At 43.4% G+C, this 25,251-nt stretch overlaps 1 protein-coding gene across 1 annotated transcript in view; it reads left to right on the top strand.

Annotated features, from left to right (window-relative positions):
* The window catches only part of VIPR1 (vasoactive intestinal peptide receptor 1), a 102,818-nt gene that overhangs the window by 38,723 nt on the left and 38,844 nt on the right, over nt 1-25,251 (top strand). The window contains 1 exon segment of the mRNA XM_042477378.1: nt 19,104-19,211. Coding sequence (XP_042333312.1) covers nt 19,104-19,211 — 108 coding nt within the window.

Raw genomic sequence — 25,251 nt, 5'->3', positions numbered from 1 at the left:
TAATACAGCACAAATACAGGATCAGAGCTTGGAAAAGTTTCTTTTTTTGGTAGTGGGAGGAGAAAGGGGGTGAATTCCAAAGTCCCCAGCTTGCATGACTAGGAGATTCTGGGAGTTGTTCAAAAAAGTAACTTTTTTGAACAATTCCCAGAGTAACACTCTATATGAATTGTGCGTGTGCCCAAAAACTTGCAGCCAAAGTGATTTGCAGAGAAAATGCACTGATAGACAAAGATCAGTGTGGCGAGGGTTTCTTGAAAGTAGCAAACCGAAAAGCAGGCAATGCATAAGTGAAGATATGTTTTTGTCCTAATTTTGCTTCCTGCCGGTAGAAAGCATAGCTCAGATCTTTTCATGTAGATTGCTGCAGGTGCTTTGAAACTTGGCTGCATAACACACAAACACAAAACACACACACACACACACACACAACACACACGCACATACATATTTTTAAGCGCATTGCCGACACAGTGGTTCCCCGCTTTTTTTCCATGTGTTATGTAACGTTCCCAGGGCACAACAGAAACAGATATTTCGGGGAGATTCAGAAAGTATAGAAAGTAAGGGTTTCTCTCTTTTCAGGGACTGAAAGTTTTAATTTGAATTACAAAGAGCTTGGGACAATTGCACAATGGGACAACTGATGGCCACATTGACAAATACACACTCAATTGTACACTGTGGCATTCTGCAGGAAGATAGCACAGCATAACCACTGTGTAGCTATGAGAGCCACTGTGGTATAGTGGTTTGAGCACTGGATTCAAATCCCTGCTCAGCCATGGAAAAGCATTGGTTGACCTTGGGGGCAAATCATAATCTCAGAACCTCAGAGGAAGGCAAAGGCAAACCCCCTCTGAACAAAACTTGCCAAAAAACCCTTGCAATCAATTCACCGTAGAGTTGCCATAAGTCAGAAACAACTGGAAGGCACACAACAGCAACCAAGCTATGTGAATGTCAGTTTGCAATGCAGAAACATGATGTAGATCTCACCCATTGTCTTCTATGGTGCTGGTTCTTCTACCCCATCATCAGAGCTAGGAAAGATCCTTTTGGAGACTGCATCTCCCAGAATCTTCCTGTCAGTGTGAACATGGAATCCCACAGTCAGCACGGCCATTGGTCATGGCTGGCTGGGGATAATGGGGACTGTAATCCAAGCTCAACTTTCTAAGGCCATGGCGGACTCTGTGTGTGTTTCGGAAGTACAGAGGAATAACTGCAAGACTTAACAAACGGACATGAACCCTGACCCTTCATGTTATTTTCATGCAAATTTGCAGGAATGGGGTCTGGAAAAGATCTTATCTCAAACATTACAACATAAGATTCCTTTATGACAGCTTTCTCCCTCTCCCTACCCCTTTTAAAACCGATCACATAGTGTCTTTTCAAAGCGGATATAGCAAAGCATTTGCAGCGGGGGGAGTTTTTTAAAAATTAACACTGGCAGAAAGGTTAATGGGATTTTAAATGAAGCATCTGTTCTATTCTATTCCATGTCTTGTTTGTAGCGTGGCAAGATAAGAAATTAATTAATACATCTTTGCTTCCTCGGAGATGAGACATACATTTTCACACTTGCGATCTGGGGAAAGGCAGGACTGCTTCCTGGGGTACTGAAAAATTAATCTCGGAAACTTTTGAAGTTGATTTGTAGACTGAGAGATTTCACGTCTGGAACACATCATTTAAAAGAAAAAATCTCTATTAAAGGGAGGGTTCTATATTTGATGTCAGATGTTGGAAGTACCAAAAGCTTTCTCTATTGTCCTACCAGGAGAGAGCATAGTAAGGATGTCAGTCTTTAAGGATGAGACAAAGGAAGGACATTTTGACAAAACCACATCTGCCTTCAGAAGCACCCCCTCCATTTTTCACAGATTTTACTTTTTCAGAAACGCACAGTTGATTCTACAAATGAGGAATGTGTGTCTTCTCCCCATCTTTCTTTCCATGTCGATCCATGGTTGTAGTTTAAAGATGAACATGAAAGTAATATTATCTAGGGTTTTCCATGGCTGTGGCTCTGATGCCGTTTTCTATGCTGGAATTGTCATATTTTACTCAGAGACAGGAATGAAATCACCTTAGAATCATAGAGTTGGGAGAGACCCCAAAGGTCATCCAGTCTAACCAGATGCCATCAGAGCACTCCCTGTGACACAGGGCCATCCAGCCTCTGTTTAAGAACCTCCCAAGAAGGAGACTCCATCACTCTCCAAGGCACCATATTCCACTGTTGTATAGCTCTTACCATCAGGAAGTTCTTCCTTGTTTGCAGATGACACCAAATTAGGAAGAGTAGCTAATGTCCCAGAGGAGAACATCAAAATTCAAAATGACCTGAATAGATTAGAAAGATGGGATAAAACTAAGAAAATGAATTTCAACACAGAGAAATGTAAGGTACTGCATTTAGGTGGAGAAAAATGAAATACATAAATATAAGACAGGGGACACCTGGCTTAACAAGATGACATGTGAAAGGGATCTAAGAGTCCTAGTAGACCACAAATTGAACATGAGTCAATAGTGTGATGCTGTAGCTAAAAAAAAAAAAGTCAATGTGATTCTAAGCTGCATCAATACAGGTATATTGTCTAGATCAAGGGAAATAATAGTGCCACTCTATTCTGCTTTGGTCAGACCCCACCTGGAATATTGTGTCCAATTCTGGGCACCGCAATTCAAAAGGGATGTTGAGATGCTGGAGCGTGTCCAGAGTAGGACCAAAATGGTGAAGGGTCTGGAAACCATGTCTTATGAGGAGAGACTTATGGAACTGGGTATGTTTCGCCTGGAGAAGAGAAGTTTAAGAGGCGATATGATAGCCCTGTTTAAATGTTGGGAAGGATGTAATATGGAAAAGGAGAGTAAGCTTGTTTTCTGCTACTCTAGAGAACAGGACCTGAAACAATGGATTCAAACTCTAAGAATAGAGATTCTACCTCAACATTAGGAGGAACTTCCTGACAATGAAGATTTTCACACCAGCACTTACCGTGGGTTAAGTGCCAGTAAAGCACTGGTAAAACATCCCTAAAGCACAAGGGTGTGAAAGCCAGTCACGCTTCTGAAACATCAGTGAAGCATCGCCTCACTTCTACCATCCTTGAATCGTTTGCGGAGCAGCCATTTCCTATTAACGGGAACTTTGCATTAATAGGAAATGGCTGCGCCGCAAATGCTTCAAGGATGGTAGAGGTGAGGGGATGCTTCACTGATGTTTCAGAAGTGTGACCGGCTTTCACACCTTCATGCTTCAGGGACGTTGTTAAGGTGCTTTACCGGCAAATAACCCACAGTAAGCACCAGTGTGAAAATCTTCAGAAAGAGCTGTTCAACAGGGAAAGACGCTCCCTTGGAGAGTGGTGGAGCCTTCTTCTTTGGGAGTTTTTAAATAGAGGCTGGATGGCCATCTGTCAGGAGTACCGGTACTTTGATTGCATCTTCCTGCATGGCAGAAGGGGATTGGAGTAGATGGCCCTTGGGGTGTCTTCCAATTGTATGATTCTATGGCCCGGGACAGACTGCCTGAAAAGGGCAGCCTGCCAGTGGCCTAATTCCCTCCGGAGTAAAAAGAACCTGGAAAAACCAATGGCCCACTCACAACTTATGCAATGTGTGGTGCCACACAGTGCTTACATCACAATGGTGTATACGGGATGCCGCCATTGTTACATTGCCACTCCGTACTAGGGTTAGGGACCATGCAGTTGCCGCATGGTCCCTAACCCTAGTATTGCTGCCACCACACCACAAAGGGCCCATCTGTATCGGGCCTATGGACCCCTTTTTAGGTGGAATCTCTTTGCCTGTTGTTGCACCTATTGCTCTGTGTCCTGGTCTCTGAAGAAGCAGAAAACAAGCTTGTCCCAACCTTAATATAACATCTTTTAAAATATTTTAACACGGTTATCATGTCATGTCTTGACCTTCCCTTCTCCGGGCCAAACATGCCCAGCTCCCTAAACCAAACCTTGCAAAACCTAAGTACTGGTCTAATGAAGTTGTCAGAATGAAAGAGTGGATTCACTTAACTCAATGTTCCTTTATGTTCTTCCCATTCCTTTGCCATGAAATTATATGCAGGTTTGGGCATTGTACCATTGGGCAGACATGGCCTCTGAATCCCACTTTAAGTGGTGCAGTTTGACACCCTTTAAGTGTTGTAACTCTATCCTATGGAGCCCTGTGATTTGGAGATTTATAAGGTCTTTAGCTTTCTCTGCCAAAGACTACTGGTGCCCAAAACAACTAACTTTCCCAGTGCCTGTTGCAAGAATGAGGACAGACTCATTTTCATTGTGTTCTTGTTGTTGTTGTGTGCCTTCAATTCATTTCTGACGTATGGCAAGATTAAGACGAACCTATCGTGGAGTTTTCTTGGCAAGATTTGCCTAGAGGAAGTTTGCCATTGCCTCCCCTTGAGGCTAAGAATGTGACTTGCCCAAGTTTCACCCAGTGGGTTTCATGGATGAGCGGGGATTTGAACCCTGGACTCCAGAGTTGTATTCCAGCACTCAAGCCACTACACCATGTTAGCTCACCACTTTCATTGACCCTCAAGCTAAGCCTTTGTGAACCACAATTCAGATTTATGTTATCTGATGACAGGCTTGATATTACAGGTGCCTAAGTGACAAAATTGTGTTTCCGCTTGGCCCCAATTACTGGTTGTCTTTGAGGAGGAAAGCCAAGAGAACTAATTCCTCTCCATCAGGCCTCCCTCTACCACGCCGTAGCTTTGTTTTGTTTCAGGTCTCGTTCCAAAAAGGGATGACATTTTATTTTCTCAATTGCTGCAGTTGAACCGGGTGGTTTATTTTTGCTCCATCAGCTCCAAAGGCAACAGCGTAAGCACGAGCCAAAAAGGATGAAGTCTCCCGTGTTTGTTTGACTGGAGGAAACCAGCTGTCCTCTAGCTTTTTGGGATCAGCAGCTGTTAGCAAACAATGCTCTCTCTCTCTCTCTCTCTCTGTTTTTTGGGGGTTTTTTGCAAGGAAGGAAGATATTTTTTTTTAATTTGGAGACTTGTAACATTTGGAAGGGCTGCCTACCACCCACCCCTTCCTTCCTTGGAGAATAATATGCAGAGATGTTCAACCTTCACCCTCTCAACCAGTGGGGAATTAAATAGATGGATGCTCTTCATGCAGAGATTAATAGCAATATGTCAGAGGCGTGCGGTGGTTATCCCCTCTGGAAATCTGTACCTTTTTATTTTTATTTTAGGCAGATGGATTAGTTTTGCTCAGAGCTTGCAACATCCAGAGTCTTCCAGCCTGCTTGGTTGCCATGTCAGCTGGGAGAATCTCGGAGCTGTAGTCTAAACCAGTACCTTTTCTGAGTCTTGGTTTAGTTGCTATCTTATACATGTTTTGACACACTTCTTTGCCATGTTCTGAAACTTAGCAGGAGTTTAATGCAGGGCAATTGAAGGTTTGGTTGAATTCTGAGTACTGTATTCATTCATTCCTCCATCAAATCACAGAATCACGGAGTTGGAAGAGACCACAAGGGACATCCAGTCCAACCCCTTGACTAAATACCAATCTAATACATATGTAAAACAGTAGTTTAAGTGATCATATTTCAGCCATAAACACAAAGAAACAATGTTGATCTAACCAGAATTTTAAAATTTGGTCCCATATAGTAAATTCCTGAAAAGCAAAAACAAAAGTATCCTTTCAGAATGACCACTGCTATCAGTAGCAGACAAATAACTAAAGGATCGTACCTGGCTAATCTGTGCTTTGGTTCATTTTTCTTTGCATAGTCCAAGGAGTCATAGATCATGCCAAAACATGTTGTCTCCCCACCCTTGAAATGAAGCCAAAAACAAAAATGACATCTGGTGTTGTCTTGTACATTTTAGCCAACTTTTCAAAGTTTGGACTGAGAGCCTGGAACATATCTGCTGATGTGCTCAGTAACACAAACCAGTGGTGCCCCTGCCTATGGGATGGGCCATCTGCTCTGAATGTTAGTCTGAACTTATAAGCCTCTATCTGAGTTAGTGAACCTGTTTTGGTCATGGATTTCAGTACCTAAACTGTCTCTTTTAAAGTCTGGACTGAAACCCAAATCAGATTCACTGCCCCACTGACATGGAAGCCATCAGCAGCCACTGAAGGACAGCACACATATAATCAGAAATTTGGTACAGATACCCATATCCTAGGGAGAGCCAGTGTGGCATAGTGGTTTGAGTGTTGGACTATGACTATGGAAACCAGGGTTTGATTCCCAGTTTGGCCTTGAAACCCACTGAGTGACCTTGGTGAAGGCACACTTTCTCAGCCTCAGAGGATGGCAAAGGCAAATCTCCTCTGAAGAAACTTGCCCAGAAAACCCCAAGATCGCTTTGCCTTAGGTTGCCATAAGTCAGAAACGATATGAAGGCACACAAGAACAACAAATTGTCATCCCCACTGCCAGAAGACCTGACTTCAAAATCTTTTCTCCCTGCACATAGATTTGGACTTGCCACAATTAGAGGTATGAAGGATTGGGGAGCGGCGGGGACAGAAAAACTGGAGCAAGGAAGATGGCTTTTTAAAAATTGTTTTTCCATTTTCCACAAAGCCTCTTTTTTTTTTTCCCCTAGAAAAAAAAATTGGAGCAGGAGGGATGGAATATGGATGGCAAATGAATGAATATTCATTCCATCCCAGCTTTGAAGACCCTAGATTTGTTCAGCCTCTGTGGAATATTACCGGTTAAATTGTGCAGGAAGATGTTGGGATTGTAGTTATGAAAGCTGAAGATTTGTTGCTTCTGCATCCAAAGTAAATATTTGGCTTTTGATAAAGAAAAGCTTGCATTTTTTGGCTGGAGGACATCTTATTTTCCCCCTCTCTCCCTGCTCTCTTCTAGTGGAACAGCCACAGCCAGTTGAATTTCACATCTCGGTTTGGCTGATGGGCTCCTTTCACACTATATGCCAGATAGTGTAGGGCTTTTGCTTTTAAGAAGATTGTTGACTATGAGCAGATCCATCCTTGCAGCCTTGATCTTGGAAGCGATCGATATCCAGGCAGACCGATCCCAAGCATGAATACTATTTATGCTATTTTGCAAGAACGATGTGTGTTATTCACGGCCTACCTATGATGGATGACTTAATGCTCAGATATTGATTAGAAGCTCAGAGAACCATTTTCAAAAGTGCTGTGTAGATTTCTCTGTCTCCTGGGCCAAAGTTTTGAGATATATAGCAAGCTGTTCTCACCTTTCTCTTATGGTGATGGGCCAAAGTAGACATGCTAGCCATAGTGATAGTCACATGGACAAATAATTATGGTATACCTCAGGCATGATATAGTGATTTGAGTGTTGGATCATAAGATCTGGAGGCCAGGGTTCGAATCCCAGCTTGGCCATGCTCTTCCCACAAGCACCAACAAGACACCAGTCTTGTCTCCTCCTGGTTTAACATACCTAGCTCCCAACATTGTTCCTTATATCTTGGGTTGCATCTACACCAGTGGTTCCCAAACTTTAGCCTTCCTGATGTTTTGGACTTCAGCCCTCAGAATTCCTGACTGTTGGCCAAGCTGGCTGAGGCTTCTGGAAGTTGAAGTCCAAAACACTTGGAGGACCAAAGTATACAGCTAATGTAGTTTGACCCCACTGTAACTGCTGTGGCTCTATTCTACAGAATGCTGGGGCTTGTAGTTTTGTGAGACACCAGAACTCTTTGGCAGAGAAGGCTAAACACATTGTAAAATTACATCTCCCAGGATTGCGCTGGATGGAGCTACAACATTTAAAGTGGTGCCAAAGTGATTATTTCTACAGTGTAGATAGACCCTTGGTTTCCAGATCTTTGATCATCTTGGTCACCTTTTTCTAGATACATTCCAGCTTGTTGATATCCTTCCTGAGCTGCATCATATTGAATCTCATTGATTCAAGGGATCTACTCTAGTTGAGCATCTTACAATTGTAATCAAGCCCAAATCTATCATCCCTGTTCCCAAGCGCCCAGGGTTTCCATGACTAACCAAAACGAGGAACAAGATGGATTGACAGTACTTTATTTTCCTAATGCACACACCATACTTTTTGCCAAGCGCATATTTGAAATGAGGCTTAGCGTGGCATATCTCCCACATAGAAGCCATCAAGATCAGGCAGGTTGATCCCTTTCTTTGAAAGTTTTTCTCCTCACCTGTTGTTTGAATAGGTGCTTGGGCAAGCACAAAGCGGATTTAGCAACCGGCAGCATATACTTCCCTGACTACACACACTAACCAGATCTATTCTAAGAATCTAAAACTAGCCCCACTCCCGCCAGCAAATAGGAATAAGCCAGGCATTTGAAAATAAACATTGACAGCCTAGAGAAAAGGATTTCAAAAGCAAACATGAGCTCTCCGGTTGGTATGCTTTTGACAATACTTCTGCTTCTGACTCTCACACCGGAGACTGTTGGTGGGAAGGGTGGGAATATCGGTCTGCCGCACCCCAATCGATAGGCCAGGTTTAGGGGATTTTTATGATCCCTACATATTCCCTACACCATTTAATTTGTAAGGATCATGAATATAAATCAGACTGCGTCTAGGCTGCAAAATTAATGCAGTTTGATACGGCTTTAACTGCCATGTCTCAATGTTATGGAATTCTGGGATATGTCATTTTGTGAGATATTTAGCCTTCTCTTTCAGAAATCTCTGGGAGTACCCTTCCACAGGGCATTAACTGGCTTCCTCTCTCCTCTCTGTTTTGCCAGCAAGCAAAGATCTTCTGCGCAGGAATACATAATAGAGCCAGTGTGGTGTAGTGGTTTGAGCATTGGAATATGGAGGGCAGGTTTTGATTCCCCGCTCAAGCATAAAAGACCACCTTGGGCAAGTCACACTCTCTCAGCCTCAGAAGATGGCAATGGCAAACCCCCTCTGAAGAAACTTGCCAAGAAAACTCTATGACTTTGAGGCACTTGACAAAAACAGTTTTAATGTGTATTTAACTGTCCTCAGTGTTTCAAGAGGAGTTTTGTTTAATGCCTTTTAAAACCTTTGTACACTCTGTCCTCCGTATCCACAGATTCTTTAACTACGGATTCCAAGCATCCACGGCTTGAACATATATATTTTTTAAAAATACCAATTCCAATAAGCAAACCTTGATTTTGCCATTTTATATAAGGGATACCATTTTACTACGCCACTGTATTTAATGAGACTTGAACTCCCATTAGTTTTGGTATCCACAGGGGGTCCTAGAATCAAATCCCAGTAGATACGAAAGTTCATGCTGCCAACTTTTTTCTGTTAACCTCAAAGGTGCTACAAGATCTCTCTAATCAAAATATTTATGTTGTATTATATTGTATGTTAGCAAATTCCTATCCCCAAGAGAACTGAATCAAATCCTTGGCCTTCAGTCTTAGTCGCATCTCTGTTTCCAGGCTCAAATTTTGTTGCTGGAGATTCTTGGATGGCTGTCTGCCTATCATTTCACAGAGTCATGCTCCTGCTTGAACTCTCTCATTGCTTCACTTCTCACCTTGAGGAACTGCCCTGAGCTTCAGATTGACAAAAGTCAGGCTGACAGGCCAAAGCACCAGATAGAAATGTGACCATCCAAGCGGAGTTAAACAGCCAATCTATTTGTGCTGACTCTGTGTGGACTGAAACGCCAGCACCCCAGATTCCCCACCACTACCATAAACAAACAAACAAACAAACCAGCTGCAATGAAAATTAATATATTTGGAAGCTGGGTTCACGAAGAATATACACACAAATATATCTGTATAATAGCTTAAATGCAAAAACCAGGGGTCATTCAAACATCGGGGTTTTTTAGCACGACAATGCGAATCATCTCACTCATGCATTCTGGGTTTGTTATTCATACTGTGGAACGGCATCGATCACATCGCTGTGAGTTTGGTTATGCACATGCAAGCATCCAAATTAAGATGGAGCTGATGATGCAAATGCATTCGGAACCTCTTTTTTTTTGTATGCAGCATTTTATCCCGGTTCTATTCAGCTCTATCCACATTGGTTATTCATGCTATCAATGATGCGGATCTTTTTTAAACACTTGGGGGGGGGAAGCAGTATTGATTATCCCAGATTAAGAGGGGGTTTTGGTAGCTGTCCCCCAGCTTGAGTGCATTTAGGATGCGTGTGAACAATGAAGGTTTAACCCAGATTCATCCTGGATTATTTTCACAGCGTGAATAACTTCCAGGGGTAGCTGGTGGATCTGCTATCGGGGGGGGGGGGGGGGGGGAGGATAAATCTTCTCTGTCTCATAACACTCCTTTTTTAAAAACCAAAACATCATTTTTATTAAACTTAAACGGAACCCTAAACACATTTATACAGACAATTAAAACCTATATATACCAACAACAAGAATGAAAAGAAACCTAGCTGTACAGCTAAACAAAAACACACTAGTGACTCCCCCCCGCCAACTGATGGCTATGTACCACTATTACTATGTCACTGTATTACTAAAGTGTTATACAGTTGGCTTTCCATTTTCACAGAGGATCCATTCCAGACCCACCCCTCATCCCATGAAAACAGAGGCTCGTGCTTATTCAACTCCATAGGCTGTAAATAGCAGAGGTTGTCCCTCTGCGCATATTCAAGGAAGCAGATCTCAGATCCGTGAGTTAGGAGGCGCAACAGTACTGTATTACTATATCACTACCATAATATATTATGTAATATCACTATATTGCTACATTACTACACCAGCGTGGAGTAGCGGTTTGAGCACTGGACTACAGTTTTGAAGACCAAGTTTTGAATCCCTGCTTGGCCATGGAAACCCACTGGAGGTCCTTGAGCAAGTCACACTCTCTCAGCCTCAGAGACAAAGGCAACAAACAGCTCTTACCATCATTCTTCCTAATGTTGAGGTGGAATCTCTTTTCCTGTAGCTTGAATCCATTGCTCCATGTCCTAGTCTCTGGAGCAGCAGAAAACAAGCTTGCTCCATCATCAATGTGACATCCTTTCAAATATTTAAACATGGATATCATGGCACCTCTTAATGTTCTCTTCTCCAGGTTAAACATACCCAGCTCCCTAAGCCAAACCTTTGCCAAATCAAGTCTTCCCAAATAATAGGGGAATTTGAACTCGCCCCCAATGCTGGGAGAACAAAACGAAACATCTAAAGAAGCAAACAGAATACATTTGTAGAAATAAGCAACCAAACTGTACCATTTCTGTTTGATTTGAGTTTTTCCTATACCAAATGAAGATAGTTTTTTGTGGGTTTTTTGGACTGGAAGAGTTTATACCTGACGTTTCACCTGCATCTGTGGCTGGCATCTTCAGAGAATGGTGGCGTGGAGGTGGGGGGGGGGTTATATACAAATACAAAACAAGCAAATGCAACGAATACAAAATTAAACATTATTTCCCATCTTACCGTATGTTTTGGTTCATTTCAGGAAAAAATATTTTACGGTTTATTATTGTTTATATTTTGAATTTGATATTTATAGAGGCACCAAAAATATTTTAAGTGCTTAGAGTCTCTAAAAGTCTTAATCCACCCCTGCTTGGTATAAAAATTCATATCATCGTGATTATCATCATCTTCTTCAATTCATTCTCACAACAACCTTGTTAAGCAGGCCAGGCAACAGGGTGAGCAATCTGGGATTGAATTATAAAGTCCAGTTATTTAGAAAGACATCCATTTGTCAAAAGCCATCAGTTAAAGCCCTGTTGTCTACACCGAAAGGCCAAGTCGCATGGAAGAGCCATTCTGTCTATAATCCAGGAGCATGTTTCCAACATGACATGCTATTCAACAGGACAATGATTTTGTTAATTAAGGTTGTTTGACAGCATCCTTTCATATTACATTCAGAGACTGTGACAACGCAGCCTTGCTGTCTTGATCAAATTTATTACAAACGCTTTCACAGCAAGCCACCATCCATATTATATTAATGAATTTCCAAGAGCCCCAGTTAATAGCAGGCATTTGAAAATGCCTTTACTAATCAGAGTTTCTCAGCAGAGCTTATATGTCCAGCTATTCCGTTGCAGTGAAAAGAATCTTAAGAAGCCAAGGGATATTTGCACCGTTCCAGTTGCAGCCCTTTCTTCTTATATAAAGGTAGCCAGACTAGATAATAGCTTTACAGATTGCCAGATTCCCTCTGATATAAATGAGAGTGGTACTCAGGGGCATTGATCTGAGCCTCTCTCCTGACTGACTTCAATGAAGTGGATGTTTCTGCTTCATGCGGACAGATCGCTCTGTTCCTGGATTGTGTCAGCTTCACCTGTCCTCTCTCATGCATCCATTCTACCTTGTTTTCAGCAAATCTTTTAAAAAGCATAAATGGTGTACTTTGGCTCTGCACATCTTATACACTGTGTGCATGTACACGCATAGTGGCATTGCATACACAGCTCTCTTTCCTCCACCTTGAATGGAGTGCAGATATTCCACATCAGACAAAGATCTCCAACTACTTCATAGGAGAATGTTTGCATGCATAAGTCACAACAGGATTCCAGCCTTTGAGTCCACAATTCAGATCCATCATTGATGCCTCCAAGCCATTGGATTTTGCGTCCCTCCATCACATGGAGATGGAAAGAAAATGATTGCCCATGTGAGGACACACAACAGGAGTGAACAAAGCATGGCACGTGGTCCCCATGGAGCCTTTGGAACACACCTTTGTGCCCCTTGAAGCCCACCAGCCATCCCCCAATCTGGCCTAAATGTTTTAAAATATCCACAAGATCTCCAGGAAACATTTGCCCCAAAATACCCAGAAGATTCCCCAAATGTGTAAGGAAATGCAAAAATGCCCACACAAGCACCTGGAACCCCATTCTAACCCCCCAAACAACCCTGTTTTCCTCTACTATCCTTAAAATGGTGATCAGAATTGATGTAGTGTCGCTTCCTGTCACCATTTTGAGAGGGAATGCAGAGGAAGATGGAGGCGTTTGGAGTTGCTAGAGGAGAGTGCATCCCATAGGGATGGTCTGTGGGGAAATTGCTCCTTTGATCCCATTCAGTTGCCCATCCCGACTTACAGCTTCTTAACTACACTATGGTTTCCCACTGGAGATGAAACACCTGGATAAGTTAACACGCCTCTGCCTGTATCATACTCAAATACTCCCACAACACTTGCAAACTGTGGAATTTTCCCCTTGCACAGTTTTTTCATGACTCATCTACACTGTATTTACTTTTCTCGCCTGAGGAGCAAAGATAACCCAAGTATTCATGTCTTTTTGTCTCTAGTCACACGTTTGGGATTGTGTTTTTAATCAAAAGGGATGTATTTTAGATCCAATGGGATGCATTTGTGATGAAGAAACCTGAGATCTTTAGTACAATTTGATGTGACTTTTAGAGGTCTGCAAATCCTGAAAATGAAGGACAGTTTTCCAAGTACATGCCATGTTTTAGAGACATCGCTGGTCTGATAAGTTTGTTTTGTTGTGGCAACTGTTCTTGAGTTGGCCCTGATTCATAGTGACCCTGTGGATGAGACATCTCCAAGACCCCCTGTCTTCCACTGCTCTGCTTAGGTCCTGCAAACTCATTCCTGTGACCTTCATGATTGGAGTCTATCCATCTCTTTCTGCTACTTTCTACCTTTCCTAGAATTATTGTCTTTTCCAATGATTCATGCCTGGTGAAAGTATGACAGCCTCAATTTGGTCATCATGGCTTCAAGAGATTTCCCATTTGATCAGTTCTAGGACCCATTTCTTTGTCTTTTTGGCTGTCCATGTTATCCTCAGCACTCTTCTCCATCATCACATCTCAGATGAGTTGACATTCTTTCTGTCTGCTTTCTTTACTGTCCAGCTCTCACATCCATACACGGTGATGGGGAATATAGTGGCTTGATGCTCTGTTATATATCTTTTCTCTTTAAGATCTTGTGTTGTTCTTTCATAGCTGTCCTTCCCACTCCTAGTCTTCTTATTTCTTGACTGCAAATCACCATTCTGATCAATGTTTTAGCCTAGCTACAGGAACCCTTTAACTATTTAGTTAACTATGGGGATGTTCCCACTAGGTGAAACCCCACGTTCTGAATCGAATCCAAGAAGTGGCGTTCCTATTAGGATCCGATTTAAACCTAGAACGGTTCTAGAGCAACCCGCAATCGTCCCCACTACAAATCGAATCATAGAGCGGGATAAAAATTTAAATCGAATTTTCCTCATTTAACATGTGTTAAAAAAACACTAGGGTCTGACCTACGTTTTTCCATTGATTCGAGTTAGGAACCGGAGCATTTAAATAGGAACGACAGCCTTTGAAATCGCGTTAGATGAATGGGAGGAGCGGAGTGCGATGGGGCTGTCCTTGGGGGAGTTGCCCTTTCTGTCCCCATCTGTCTGGCTGTCGCCATTTTTGCTTCCCTCACCCCTTTTTTTGTCCGCTGTGGTCTTTCAATAAGAGATAAGGATTATTTTTATTTTTTATTTAATGGTTTACAGGCGCTTAATCTCTTCAGCACTTTAAACACCTGAAGTCCCGGCTGCTCAAGGCTTCCCCCGGTGAATTGCAACCTCCCCTCTGTGTGGGTGTGGGCGGGGTCGGTGCCGCGGGTTGCATGATGGGAAATGTAGTGCACGGCCCAGTCGCTCCCACCAGCTGATAAATCTACTTCACTCTTGCTTTGTTGCCAAACAAGTGCTCTTTAATATAAACAATCAGGTGAGTAACACAATAACGGGGAATCCCTGTGACACAGTCCAACTATATACAAACTTTCTTTCCAACCGGGCTACCCGCTCTTTCAGTGAGGAAGAAGTTAGCTGCCTCCTATTCCCGGGCTCGTCCTCCGGAATGCTTCTCCAGCGGTTCTCTGTCAGCCTTCTCCCACGGTCCGGGTCTTGGCCCTTGTTCCCAGCATTCCCCTTTTACGTCCCACCATTCCTCCACCAGGCTAGGGGCACTCGGGTTTTCCCATCCTTCTTCGCACACGAATGGGAAGTCCCCTTCCTCTCGAGGGTCTCGAAGCCGTACCGCCTCGTGAGGGCCCAAGGCCCGCGGACTATGTTGGCTTAGTAAGGTAATAGGCCTCCCCACTCTCCTGGGACTTTGAGTTACCTTTCCTAGCCCTCGTCCGACCGCCTCACCGCGTCCCCCTCTTCCGCGTCTCCTGCCTCCCGCGCACACCTGTTCCTCTCCTTTTATTCCCCTCTCCGGCCCCGCCTTCTCTTCCTCCTGCTCTTGAGTAGCCCTTTCGGGATCTCTCTCCACCTGATCGCTCCCACCCTCTCCAACTCTTCCCTCCTCAGCCCTCACATCTTCACAGTGGGGAGAGCCCATTTCTAACGGAGGAGAGGCAGGGAAGGGATGGCTCCTCGCGAGGAGACATCTGATCTCGCCCAGGCAGGGAAGGGCTCTAATCAATGGGGGGGGATAGAGCCTTTCTCTCTCCCTTTCTCAAATGGAATCTGCCTTCTCCTCCAACCCTGGAAAGAGAATCTTTGGGAAGAGTGCTCCCTCCCTGCTTTTCCAGCAGCCTCCTTCATTGATCTCTGTGCTCTCTGAAGGGATTCTCCCATAGTTCCTCTGGAAAGAGCTTAGGTTCCTCTAATTCGCTTTGCCAGAAGCCTCTCCCATTGATCTCTGTGCTCTCTGAAGGGATTCTCCCTGGCTGTCTTGGGAGACAGGATGCTGCCCTCCAAAACCTATCCCATAGTTCCTCTGGAAAGAGCTTCGCTTTGCCAGAAGCCTCTCCCATTGATCTCTGGGCTCTCTGAAGGGATTCTCCCTGGCTGTCAATGAAATGGAAACGATGCCAAAAGATAAATCGCTTCCAAATATTCTGGATTAACATTACGTCATTCTGACGTACTATTGATTGACAGCTCCAAATAAGGTATGGAGGAGAAGAATCGATTTATTTAAACACCGAATTCATGCCAAGTAGGAACGCTTGCAGGTAAAAACTTCGATTTAAAAAACCAGATGGGAATGAAGAATAAAAGCGATTCGGAACGCGGGATAAGACCAGGGTTATTTTGAATCGGATCTATTAAAAACGTTGTATTTTAAATCGTTTCAATCTTAAGTGAGAACACCCTCTATGTTCAAACTTCTGCAGTTTTCTCTAGCTATTTTTCATCCTGGCTGAAGCGACCAGCTTCAAAATCTCTGAACAGTCTGCATCTTTGAATGTGTCAGAAACCAGGCTGGTTCTGTAGCAGCCATACCTATTTTGGTCAGAAGGTTTTTTTCTTCTCTCTCTCTCTCTCTCTCTCTCTCTCCTTTCCCTTGAACTGGAGGGGCATCAATTTGTCCAAGGTCTGTCTTCTCCCAAATCCTCAAGGGAGATCTCCAACTTTCAGGAAACCAGGGACAAGATTGCATTTAACACTGCCAGAGCATCTGGATTTACCAGCGTACTTACACAGAGGTCTAAGAATAGGGTGATGGCATGGGAGGGATTTTACTACCCCCTCCAACCAAACTTTTGGTGTTGGGGAGCAGATTTATTGCCCAGCTGCCATTGCACAGTTTGGGGGAAATGATGGCAATGTAGGCACTACATACCATGTTATGTTATGTTGCAAAACTCCAAGGTGCAATAGTTCAATTCTCCAAGACAGGGGCATCATTAGGGTGTGCTAGAAGTGTGGACTGCACCAGGTGACATTTCAAAAGGGGGTGTCACCTAGTGCACTGGTAGGAAGGGGCTACCTTTTGGGTATGATGGGTCTGCTGCCTGGGAAAGCAAATCTTCTGGCCAGCAGCTCTACCAGAATCAGAGAAGGCTGTTGAAGAGAAGATGGGAGGTATTAAAAAATGATCCACACTGGTTGTCAAATATATTAGGTACACCACTGCTCCAAGAGGGTTCTGGCCCATTTTTTCTTGTTTGCTCCCAGTACTGAAGCCTCATCCAGTCACCATGGAAAAATAGCCTGTGATCAGCCTGGAAAAAGGAATGGTTGGTTGACGGCCTAATGCTATGACAGCAAACATAGGTATCCTGTGTGCTCTTCCTCTTCCCTACAGGACAAGGCTGTGAGTGATCACATGGATTTTGGAAAGCAATGCAGGGATAAAAGATGCAGTGCAAGTAGAGTTTAAATGCTGCATCAAAGTTTCGTGTGCAGTTACGCATCCCTTGCACTTTGCTATCCTGAGTCATTAGAGGTCTCTTTTTTTTAGAATGCCCGTCTCACTCTCTTTCCCTCTGAAGTCAAGATTGCCTAATGTAGTGACTCATTCCCTTTCTTATAATATCAACATGCTTTCTGAAAGCAGCTCTGGATAGCAAAATGAGACTGACTCAGCGGGAAAAAAATTAGAAATATCTATTTAGAGCAGCGGTTCTCAATCTGTGGGTTGCGACCCCTTTGAGGGTCAAACAACCCTTTCACAGGGGTCACCTAAGACCATAGGAAAACAGTCGCCAAATCAGAGTTATGAAGTAGCAACGAAAATAATTTTATGGTTGGGGGTCACCACAACATGAGGAACTGTATTAAAGGGTCGCGGCATTTGGAAGGTTGAGAACCACTGATTTAGAGCATTCTGGGCTCCTCTAGTGAAGGGAGGAACTGAGGCTTCAGGGCTCTCATTCTCCGAGAACAGGAGCCCATCCACACTACACTACTATTCCACTTTAACTGTCATGGTTCCACTCTACAAAATCCTTGGATTGACAGGTTGTTGTTGTTGTTGTTATTGTTGTGTGCCTTCCAGTCATTTCTGACTTACGGCAACTCCTGTCATGGGGTTTTCTTGGCACAATGTGTTCAGAGGAGTTGATTTTGCCTTCCCCTGAGGCTGGGAAAGTATGACTTGCCCAAAGTTATCCATTGGGTTTGCATGGCTCAGCAGCAATTCAAACCCTGGTCTCCAGAGTTATAGGCTAATGCTCAAACCCCTATACCATGCTGCCTTTCTGGTATATTGGCAGCGTACAGAGGAGCATTTAGAATTATCTGCCCAAGAGTTCTAGTGCTTCACCAGACTACGAACACCAGAATTCCATAGGATGTAGCTCTGGTAGTTAAGGTGGAATTGTTCATGGAACAATACCTAGAGCCAGCTTGGTGCTGTAGTTCAAATGTTGGACTAGGGCACTGGGAGTGGATAGACATAAATATACAGTGGGCCCTTTGTATCTACTGGGGTTTGGTTTCAGGAACACACCCCGCCATGGATACCAAAAGCCGTGGGTGCTCAAGTCCCATTGTATATAATACCATGATAAAATCCTGTCCCTTATATAAAACTGCAAATTCAAGGTTTGTTTTTTGGAATTTTCAAGCTGTGGGTGGTTGAATGGATGGATGCAGAATCCATGGATATGGAAATCAAACTGTAACACAAAAATCCAGGAGCTTTCATACACTTTATTATTTGTTTGTTTGTTTGTTTCATTTGTATTCCGCCTTTCTCCAAGAAGGGACCCAGTATAGTAGCTGCAGTATAATTTCCATTCAGGGTAGCATAACTATCCATATGTGGAGATAGACTTCACCAGCACTAGGCAACCCCCACACACACACACAGAATAGAAATGTTACAGTTTCTAGATGTACTGTGAACAATGTGAAAATTGCAACCTGCAGCATTGCTATACACCCAATTCCAGCAGAATATGTCCATTACACTAGGGTGAATAATTCACCACACATGCCTAGTGTAACCTGACTCTACGTATGTTACTAGCAAGATACCAGCCAATTCTGGAACCTCTGGGCCACAGGCTGAAAAAATGTAAAGATCAGCTCCTGTATCTGTGGGGGTTTGGTTCCTGAACTTACTACAGGTCCTGGAAACCAAGGGTAATAGTGAATCCTATTAAAATAAAGGACTTCTGGTACAAGCATACCATAAAGTTGCATTGGAAGACTAGGAAATTTCTAGCGGGCACTGTCTAGGCATTTTCACATACAACTCTATGATGTCTCTTTTTCCCCTCAGCAGATACTGGTTCTGCAGATATATAACTTGAGGAGGGGTCCATATGTGTAGTCTATCTGTGTGTGTGTGTGTGTGTGTCTGTGTGTGCATGCTCTGAACGTTAGGTCAAAAGATTTCTTGGTTTCCATTTTGATTTAAATGGTTCTTCTCTTTTACAGGTTGCAGGAGTGACTGGGACAACATCAGCTGCTGGCCTGCAGCGCGTTTGGGTGAAACCAGAGTATTGCCCTGTCCAATTTATTTCACCTTCTTTTCTGAAACTCAAGGTAAGTGATATTGGGCAGCTACTCACACATGAAAATGAATGAGGGTTTTGGTTTGCAAGCTAGTTCATCTGAGCTCCCTTCCAGCTGGAGGTAAATGCTCTGAAAAAGTCCTGATGAGCAGGCACAACATCTAGTTATAAACCCTTTGCATCCTAAGGCACCCAAGTTGGCTTATACCCCACTGACATATTACCTTGGTTTGGACTCCAGCTCCTCAAATCCCCCAGCCAACAAAGACACTGGCTCTGCTGGTTGTGAAATTCTGCTGGTTGCAATCCAACAAAAGTAACTTTCACAAGCTCTGTCCATTGGCAGACAGTGGGAAAGGCTAGTGATGCTCATGAAACCTTCCTACATTGATTTTTAAGACTTATGCTTTGGAGCCCAATTGCATGTTCAGAAATGTCACATTATTTCCCTGGAGCAGTAGTCTGTTCTACAAATACAGCACAAATACAGTCATTGTTATTGTTGTTGTATATCTTCAAGTCATTTCTGATTTATGGCAATCCTAAGGCAAAGCTATCGTGGAGTTTTCTTGGCAAGATGTATTCAGAGGAGGTTTGTCATTGCCTTCCCCTGAGCCTGAGAGTATGTGACTTGCCCAAAGTCACCCAATGGCTTTCATGGCTGAGTGGGGAGCCAAACCCTGGTCTCCAGAGTCAACATCCAGTACTCAATCCACTACACCATGCTAGCTCTCAATGTGTTAGGCAGGTTGCACCAAAGTTCCTGAAATGCCTCCATGACCCTCAGAGAGATCATTTGGGGAAAATACTTTATTTAGGTCTCCTGAGGGTGCTAATGTGGCCTCCAAGCCTTTCACAGTTTCCCATCCCTTGTCTAAATCTTACTGTTAGAGGAGAGCCATTGAATCTGTTGGGATAACCTTCGTGTTGCTTTGCCCTTCAACAGTGGATCTCTGCTCCCAGATTCTTTTCAAATTCCACAGAGCTGGTCTTAGACTCAGAATTGGTGGCATATTGGAGGCTTTCATTGGAGGCATGAAGGCTTGTGAAGAAAGTTCACAAAGTTTCTCATCCTTGATGAGAAAGGGTGCTTCAGTGCATCAAGGTACCCTGCTGAGAAAATGGTATGAAACTTTTCACATTCCAGGGCTGTTTTTATGAAACATTCATCTGCAAAAAGGAAAAAGAAAGAAAGCTGAGTGTGTGCAAAAAATCACAATCATTTTTTAAATGCAGGAAACAGTATTGTTTGCAAAATGCATTGACTTTCCACCCAAAAAAATTGTAGAAATGAATTTTTCAGGGGGAGAAAGTTTCAAACAGAAAAAGCAGCCAAAAATGCAGCAAAAACTGTTGGAAACTTGCCCAACATGGGGAGAACTTTTGAAATTATTTGTACCTCCATGTAAGATTGAGATAAGCAAATATTTACATGCAAATGAACCACCTATTCCATACAGGACAATCCAGAACTAGAGCATGTTAGTCGGTTGCAGCAAAAACAAGTTAGCTTTATTACAGCATAAGTTTCTCTGGCTAGAACAAGTTTAGTCATACAGTTATGTCGCCTCAACATCCTGTCTTTTCAATAGTTAGAATTCTTTCTGCCTCTTGCAGCTGTTTGAAATGTTGTTCTTTAAAATTTAGGGCTTCAGTTGTGTGGCATTTTTCATCCCGCCTCTGTATATTTAAAGCAGTTTGATCCTGCTCTTCTATCAAAAAGGCACCTAGAGTGTCTTCTGGTGATTCATAAGAAAACATTCCCTGCCCACAGGCTTGCCGTCTATCTCTTTTAGCTGGTATACTATCATAACATTTTGCAGGGTTTGGGCTTCCTGCAAGTTTAGAGATCTTCTGAGAGGCCTTCTTCTCACGAGATGCAGTGGGTGCATCTGCACAGTAGAAATAATGCAGTTTGAAACCACTTTTACTACCATGGCTCTATCCTACAGCACCCTGGGATTTGTAGTTTTCTGAGGCACCAGCCTACTTTGGCAGAGAAGGCTACAATCTTGTAAAACTAGCAAACCCAAGGTGCCAGAGGATGGCATTACAACACTTAAAGTATGTCAGTCTGCATTTTTCTACAGTGTAGATGCAAGCTATAAAAGCCCTGCCTCACACATTCCAACTCCTTTTGAGCTGGTCTCCATAAAATTGTAGCATGATGGAGCTGGAAGAGACCCCAAGGGCCATCCTTTCCAAACCTTTCTGCCATGCAGGAAAACACAATCCAAGCACGTCTGACAGATGGCCATTGAGCCTCTGTTTTAAAACCTCCAAAGAAGAAGGTTCCACCACCCTCTGAGGCAGCATATTCCACTGTCTAACAGATCTTACATCAAGTACTTCTTCCTAAGGTTTAGGCGGAATCTCATTTCATGTAGTTTGGATTGTCTTCCATAACTCAATCTGTGGAGTCTGGGATCTGCTATGCAGAGGATTCAGATCTAGAAAGGACCCTGCCTCTACATGATGGATCCCTCCCCAAATCTGAGCAGCTGGTAACAGATACAGCTGATGAGCCACTTCAGCAAGATGGGTCCCTACCAAAGCTGGAACTGATCAGACACCAGAGAGACACCCCTAACATTTACAGCACATTGACAGGAAAAGGAGCAGTAGCAAGAGTCAATGCCTCTTGCAGAAGCTTCAATGAGAGACATTGGGCATTAACCACCTGGCATCTCAAGATCAGGGGGTTATAAATCTCATAACAGCTGCTGGGAATTTTTGTCGCTGGCCACAGCTTGTTGTCCCAGGCTTTCAGTGCTCTTCCTGCTTGTGGATTTATTTGAATACCAGGCCTCTAGCCTGGATTATGTTTTACATCTCCTTGCATTTCCCTTTTGGCTTCAGTCATCCTGATTGCTGGCTTCTCGTGACAGATGCTCGGATGGCTAAGACCTTTCTCCTGTGTCTTCCTTGCTCCTCAGAGAACTCTTGGATCCTGTCTGCACTGGCCAGGGACAGTCCAAAGTATCCCAGCCCTGGAGATGCCCTGACCCTCCCCACTTCCAAAGACCCTCTGTTCTGATGCCATGCAACTGACTGCAAGCTGCCTGGCATGTCTGCCACCATCACAGATCACTTTGCATTGAGATCAGAATGGTGTCCAGCAATGATCGCATGCTGGGCTGGGCATCTTATTCTGACTTATTCTGAGTGAGTGACTGCCAGGCATGGCAGTGGTACTAGGTAGTTCAGTGAGACACATTTTAAATAGCCTCCCTGTGTTGGGATGGAGGGCTCTAGATCTTGTTGGAAGATCTGGAACAAATAGTAAACTTTTTAAGTCTGTTATAAGGGGGGGGGGGTATTCCCCAGTCCTGGCACTGAATGGGCTGGACATCTTCTAGTCTGTTCATACCAGATTTGGGGTTCAGGCATGCATCTTCCAAAAGGAAAGGGGGAAGTTGTTTTATTTGGTCTGTACAGACAGAGCCTTGCTTACCCATGTATGACCTGGACTGGTTTAACCACATATAACTATAGTCAGCCCTCCATTTTCACAGTGGATACATTTTCAGACCCCCCCCCCCATAAAAACAGAAACTTGTCAATATTCAAGCCCCATAGGCTTGAATGGGGTGTGTGTCTGTGAGCGTGCAAGGAGCGCACCCACTGAATTTAATGGAGGTAATTTCTCCATGAATATTCAAGACTGCAAATCTCAAGTTCACGAGAACAGAGGGGCAACTGTAGTATGGCCTGCCTCTCCTGCCACTTGCTGCCTTTAAATGCAGTGTGCTACCCCAAATTACAGTTCTGAAAACTTGACAACCCTGTTAACAAGGCAGCATTACACAACTGCAGTATTGTGTAACACTTATGAATCTCTTCAGTGTGCAGTCTTTGCCATGCTTTGTATTGTAATGAAAGCTTACCTAAATGCATGCTTTCTAACCAGTACTTGAACTGATATTCCTTTATCCTTTGAAATTCATACTCTTAACATGTGGTCACATTTATGTACATTTTTTCCCTTCTTCTGTGCATCATTTTCACTCCAACTGCCTCTTCTAATGCACACATTTTGATACATGGTTTCTCCTAAGGTATGCATCTGTATGTGCTTTTCTCTAACATAGACATTACTCAATACTGATACTGATCAGAGAAATGCAATGCAGAATTTGAAAAAGTGCAAATAGCTAAGCCTGGTGGTGCTCCAGTTCACATATTAGTTGGAGAGCGTGAAGTAGGTCGGTTCATATTAAAATGCACACTAGACAAATTTCCTCTCCATTTCTAACCCTCAGGCTGCCTGACTGCAGAGAGGGGGTGTTTCTTAGCTTGGCAGGATAGAGTTATTTTGCCTCTGCAGGATCAAGGACGAGACGAAAGGAGGCCAGACTGAGCTAAATCGCATTTGTGCCGAGCTATTATCTTCCTTTTCATTGTCACCCACATCATGTCTGGAGCATAAGCTCTGTTTCCGCTTTTTGCAAAGGTCTTTCTCCATTTTCCAAGGCAGCTGGATTCCAAGCAGCCTTCTCTTTCCATCTGTCAGGTGAAGCTCCAATAAATCACTGTCTTTTTCATTTATGTTCTTTTGCAGACGGGTTAATCCACTGGGATTGGTTCATTCCCCCTCCCCCTGCATTCCCACCAAGCTATATTTCTGCACCTGGAAATTTAACTGGATGCATTTCAGTCCTAGAAAACCTGCCACATTCTAACAGAGGGATGGGAATCATGAAGCCCTGCAGGGTTTGGAGGGTTGCATCTACCAGCAACCCTAGCCAGCAGAGGCCATGGTGAAGAGCACTGCTCTACAACATCCGTAGTGCTACTTTGTTCACCCTCCCTTGTTTAATTCAATGATAGATGGGGACTGTGTGGCCATCCAGAACTTGCTGAACTACAACTCCTACAATTGGCTAGGCATGGTGGAAGTTGTTGGCCAAAAACATCTGGAAAGCCATAGTTGCCGACCCCTGCTGTAAAAAGAAATATGAAAGAACTAGACAAGATTTTAAAGTGCAAAAATATGACACCAAACACCAAAGTTAGTATCATCCAAGCCATTGTATTTTCCATCACCATGTACACATGCGAGAGCTGGACAGTGGAGGAAGCAGATAGAAAGAAAAGCATGATAGAAAGAAGAGATATGGTGCTGAAGAAGAGTGCTGAGAATACCATACATGGCCAAAAAGACCAAGAAATGTTTCCTAGAGCAGCTCAAGTCTGAACACTCCCTGAAAGCCAAGAGGACTAAATTGAGGTTGTCATACTTTGGTCTTATCTTGAGAGGAGATCACTCACAAGAAAAGACAATAGTTTTAGGGAAAATGTAAAGCAGTAGACAGAGAGATAGGCCACAACCAGATGGATAGTCTTAGTCATGGACATGGAAATGGAGAAAGACCTTTGCAATTTATTGTAGCTCTGGTTAACTTTTGTTTGTTTATTTGTTTGTTTTTTGTTTCTTAAAGTCCTCTGTTGTTGTTAACTTTCCTTGTGTGGGTCTGGATTCATGGCAGCCCTGTGAAGGAGACACCTTCAAACCTCCTGTCCTTAACTGTCCTGCCCAGGTCCTCCTTGTTCATGGCCATGTCCTTGATAAGTCTATCCATCTGGTATGTGGTCTACCTCTTTGTCTATTGCCCTGCTAGGTCCCTTGGAGGGCCCCTTAGACAGCCCCCCAAAAACCAATAAAATGGAAAGGGGGGGAACGGAAATGCCTGAATGTTTGCTTCTGGTTGGTATTTAAAAATGTATTTAAAAATCTTAAATAGTACAGTAGACCTGCAGCCCATTGAAAAGGTGAATTCATGGACGGTTTCAAGAGATTGAGCTGACGCTTGTAGAGAGGTCTTGTAGGATCTTTGAGAATAACTGAAAGAAAGAAATTGGCAGCATGAGCTTTCATAGACTTAAGTCTACTTTCCCAGATGCATTTGGCTGACCTTAATGTGACCAGAAAAATGGTACTGAGGAATTTGGCACTGTCAAGGACCACCAAAACGGAACTGAAGACAACGGCTGCATCCGCATTGCAGAAATAATCCAGATTGACACCAATTTAACTGTAATAACTTAATTAATAATTTGTTTTATTTATA

This window comes from Sceloporus undulatus, chromosome 6, assembly GCF_019175285.1.
Source record: "Sceloporus undulatus isolate JIND9_A2432 ecotype Alabama chromosome 6, SceUnd_v1.1, whole genome shotgun sequence".
Taxonomy (NCBI): domain Eukaryota; kingdom Metazoa; phylum Chordata; class Lepidosauria; order Squamata; family Phrynosomatidae; genus Sceloporus; species Sceloporus undulatus.
The sequence above is the reverse complement of the archived record's forward strand: the minus strand, read 5'-3'. Positions and strand labels throughout refer to the sequence as shown.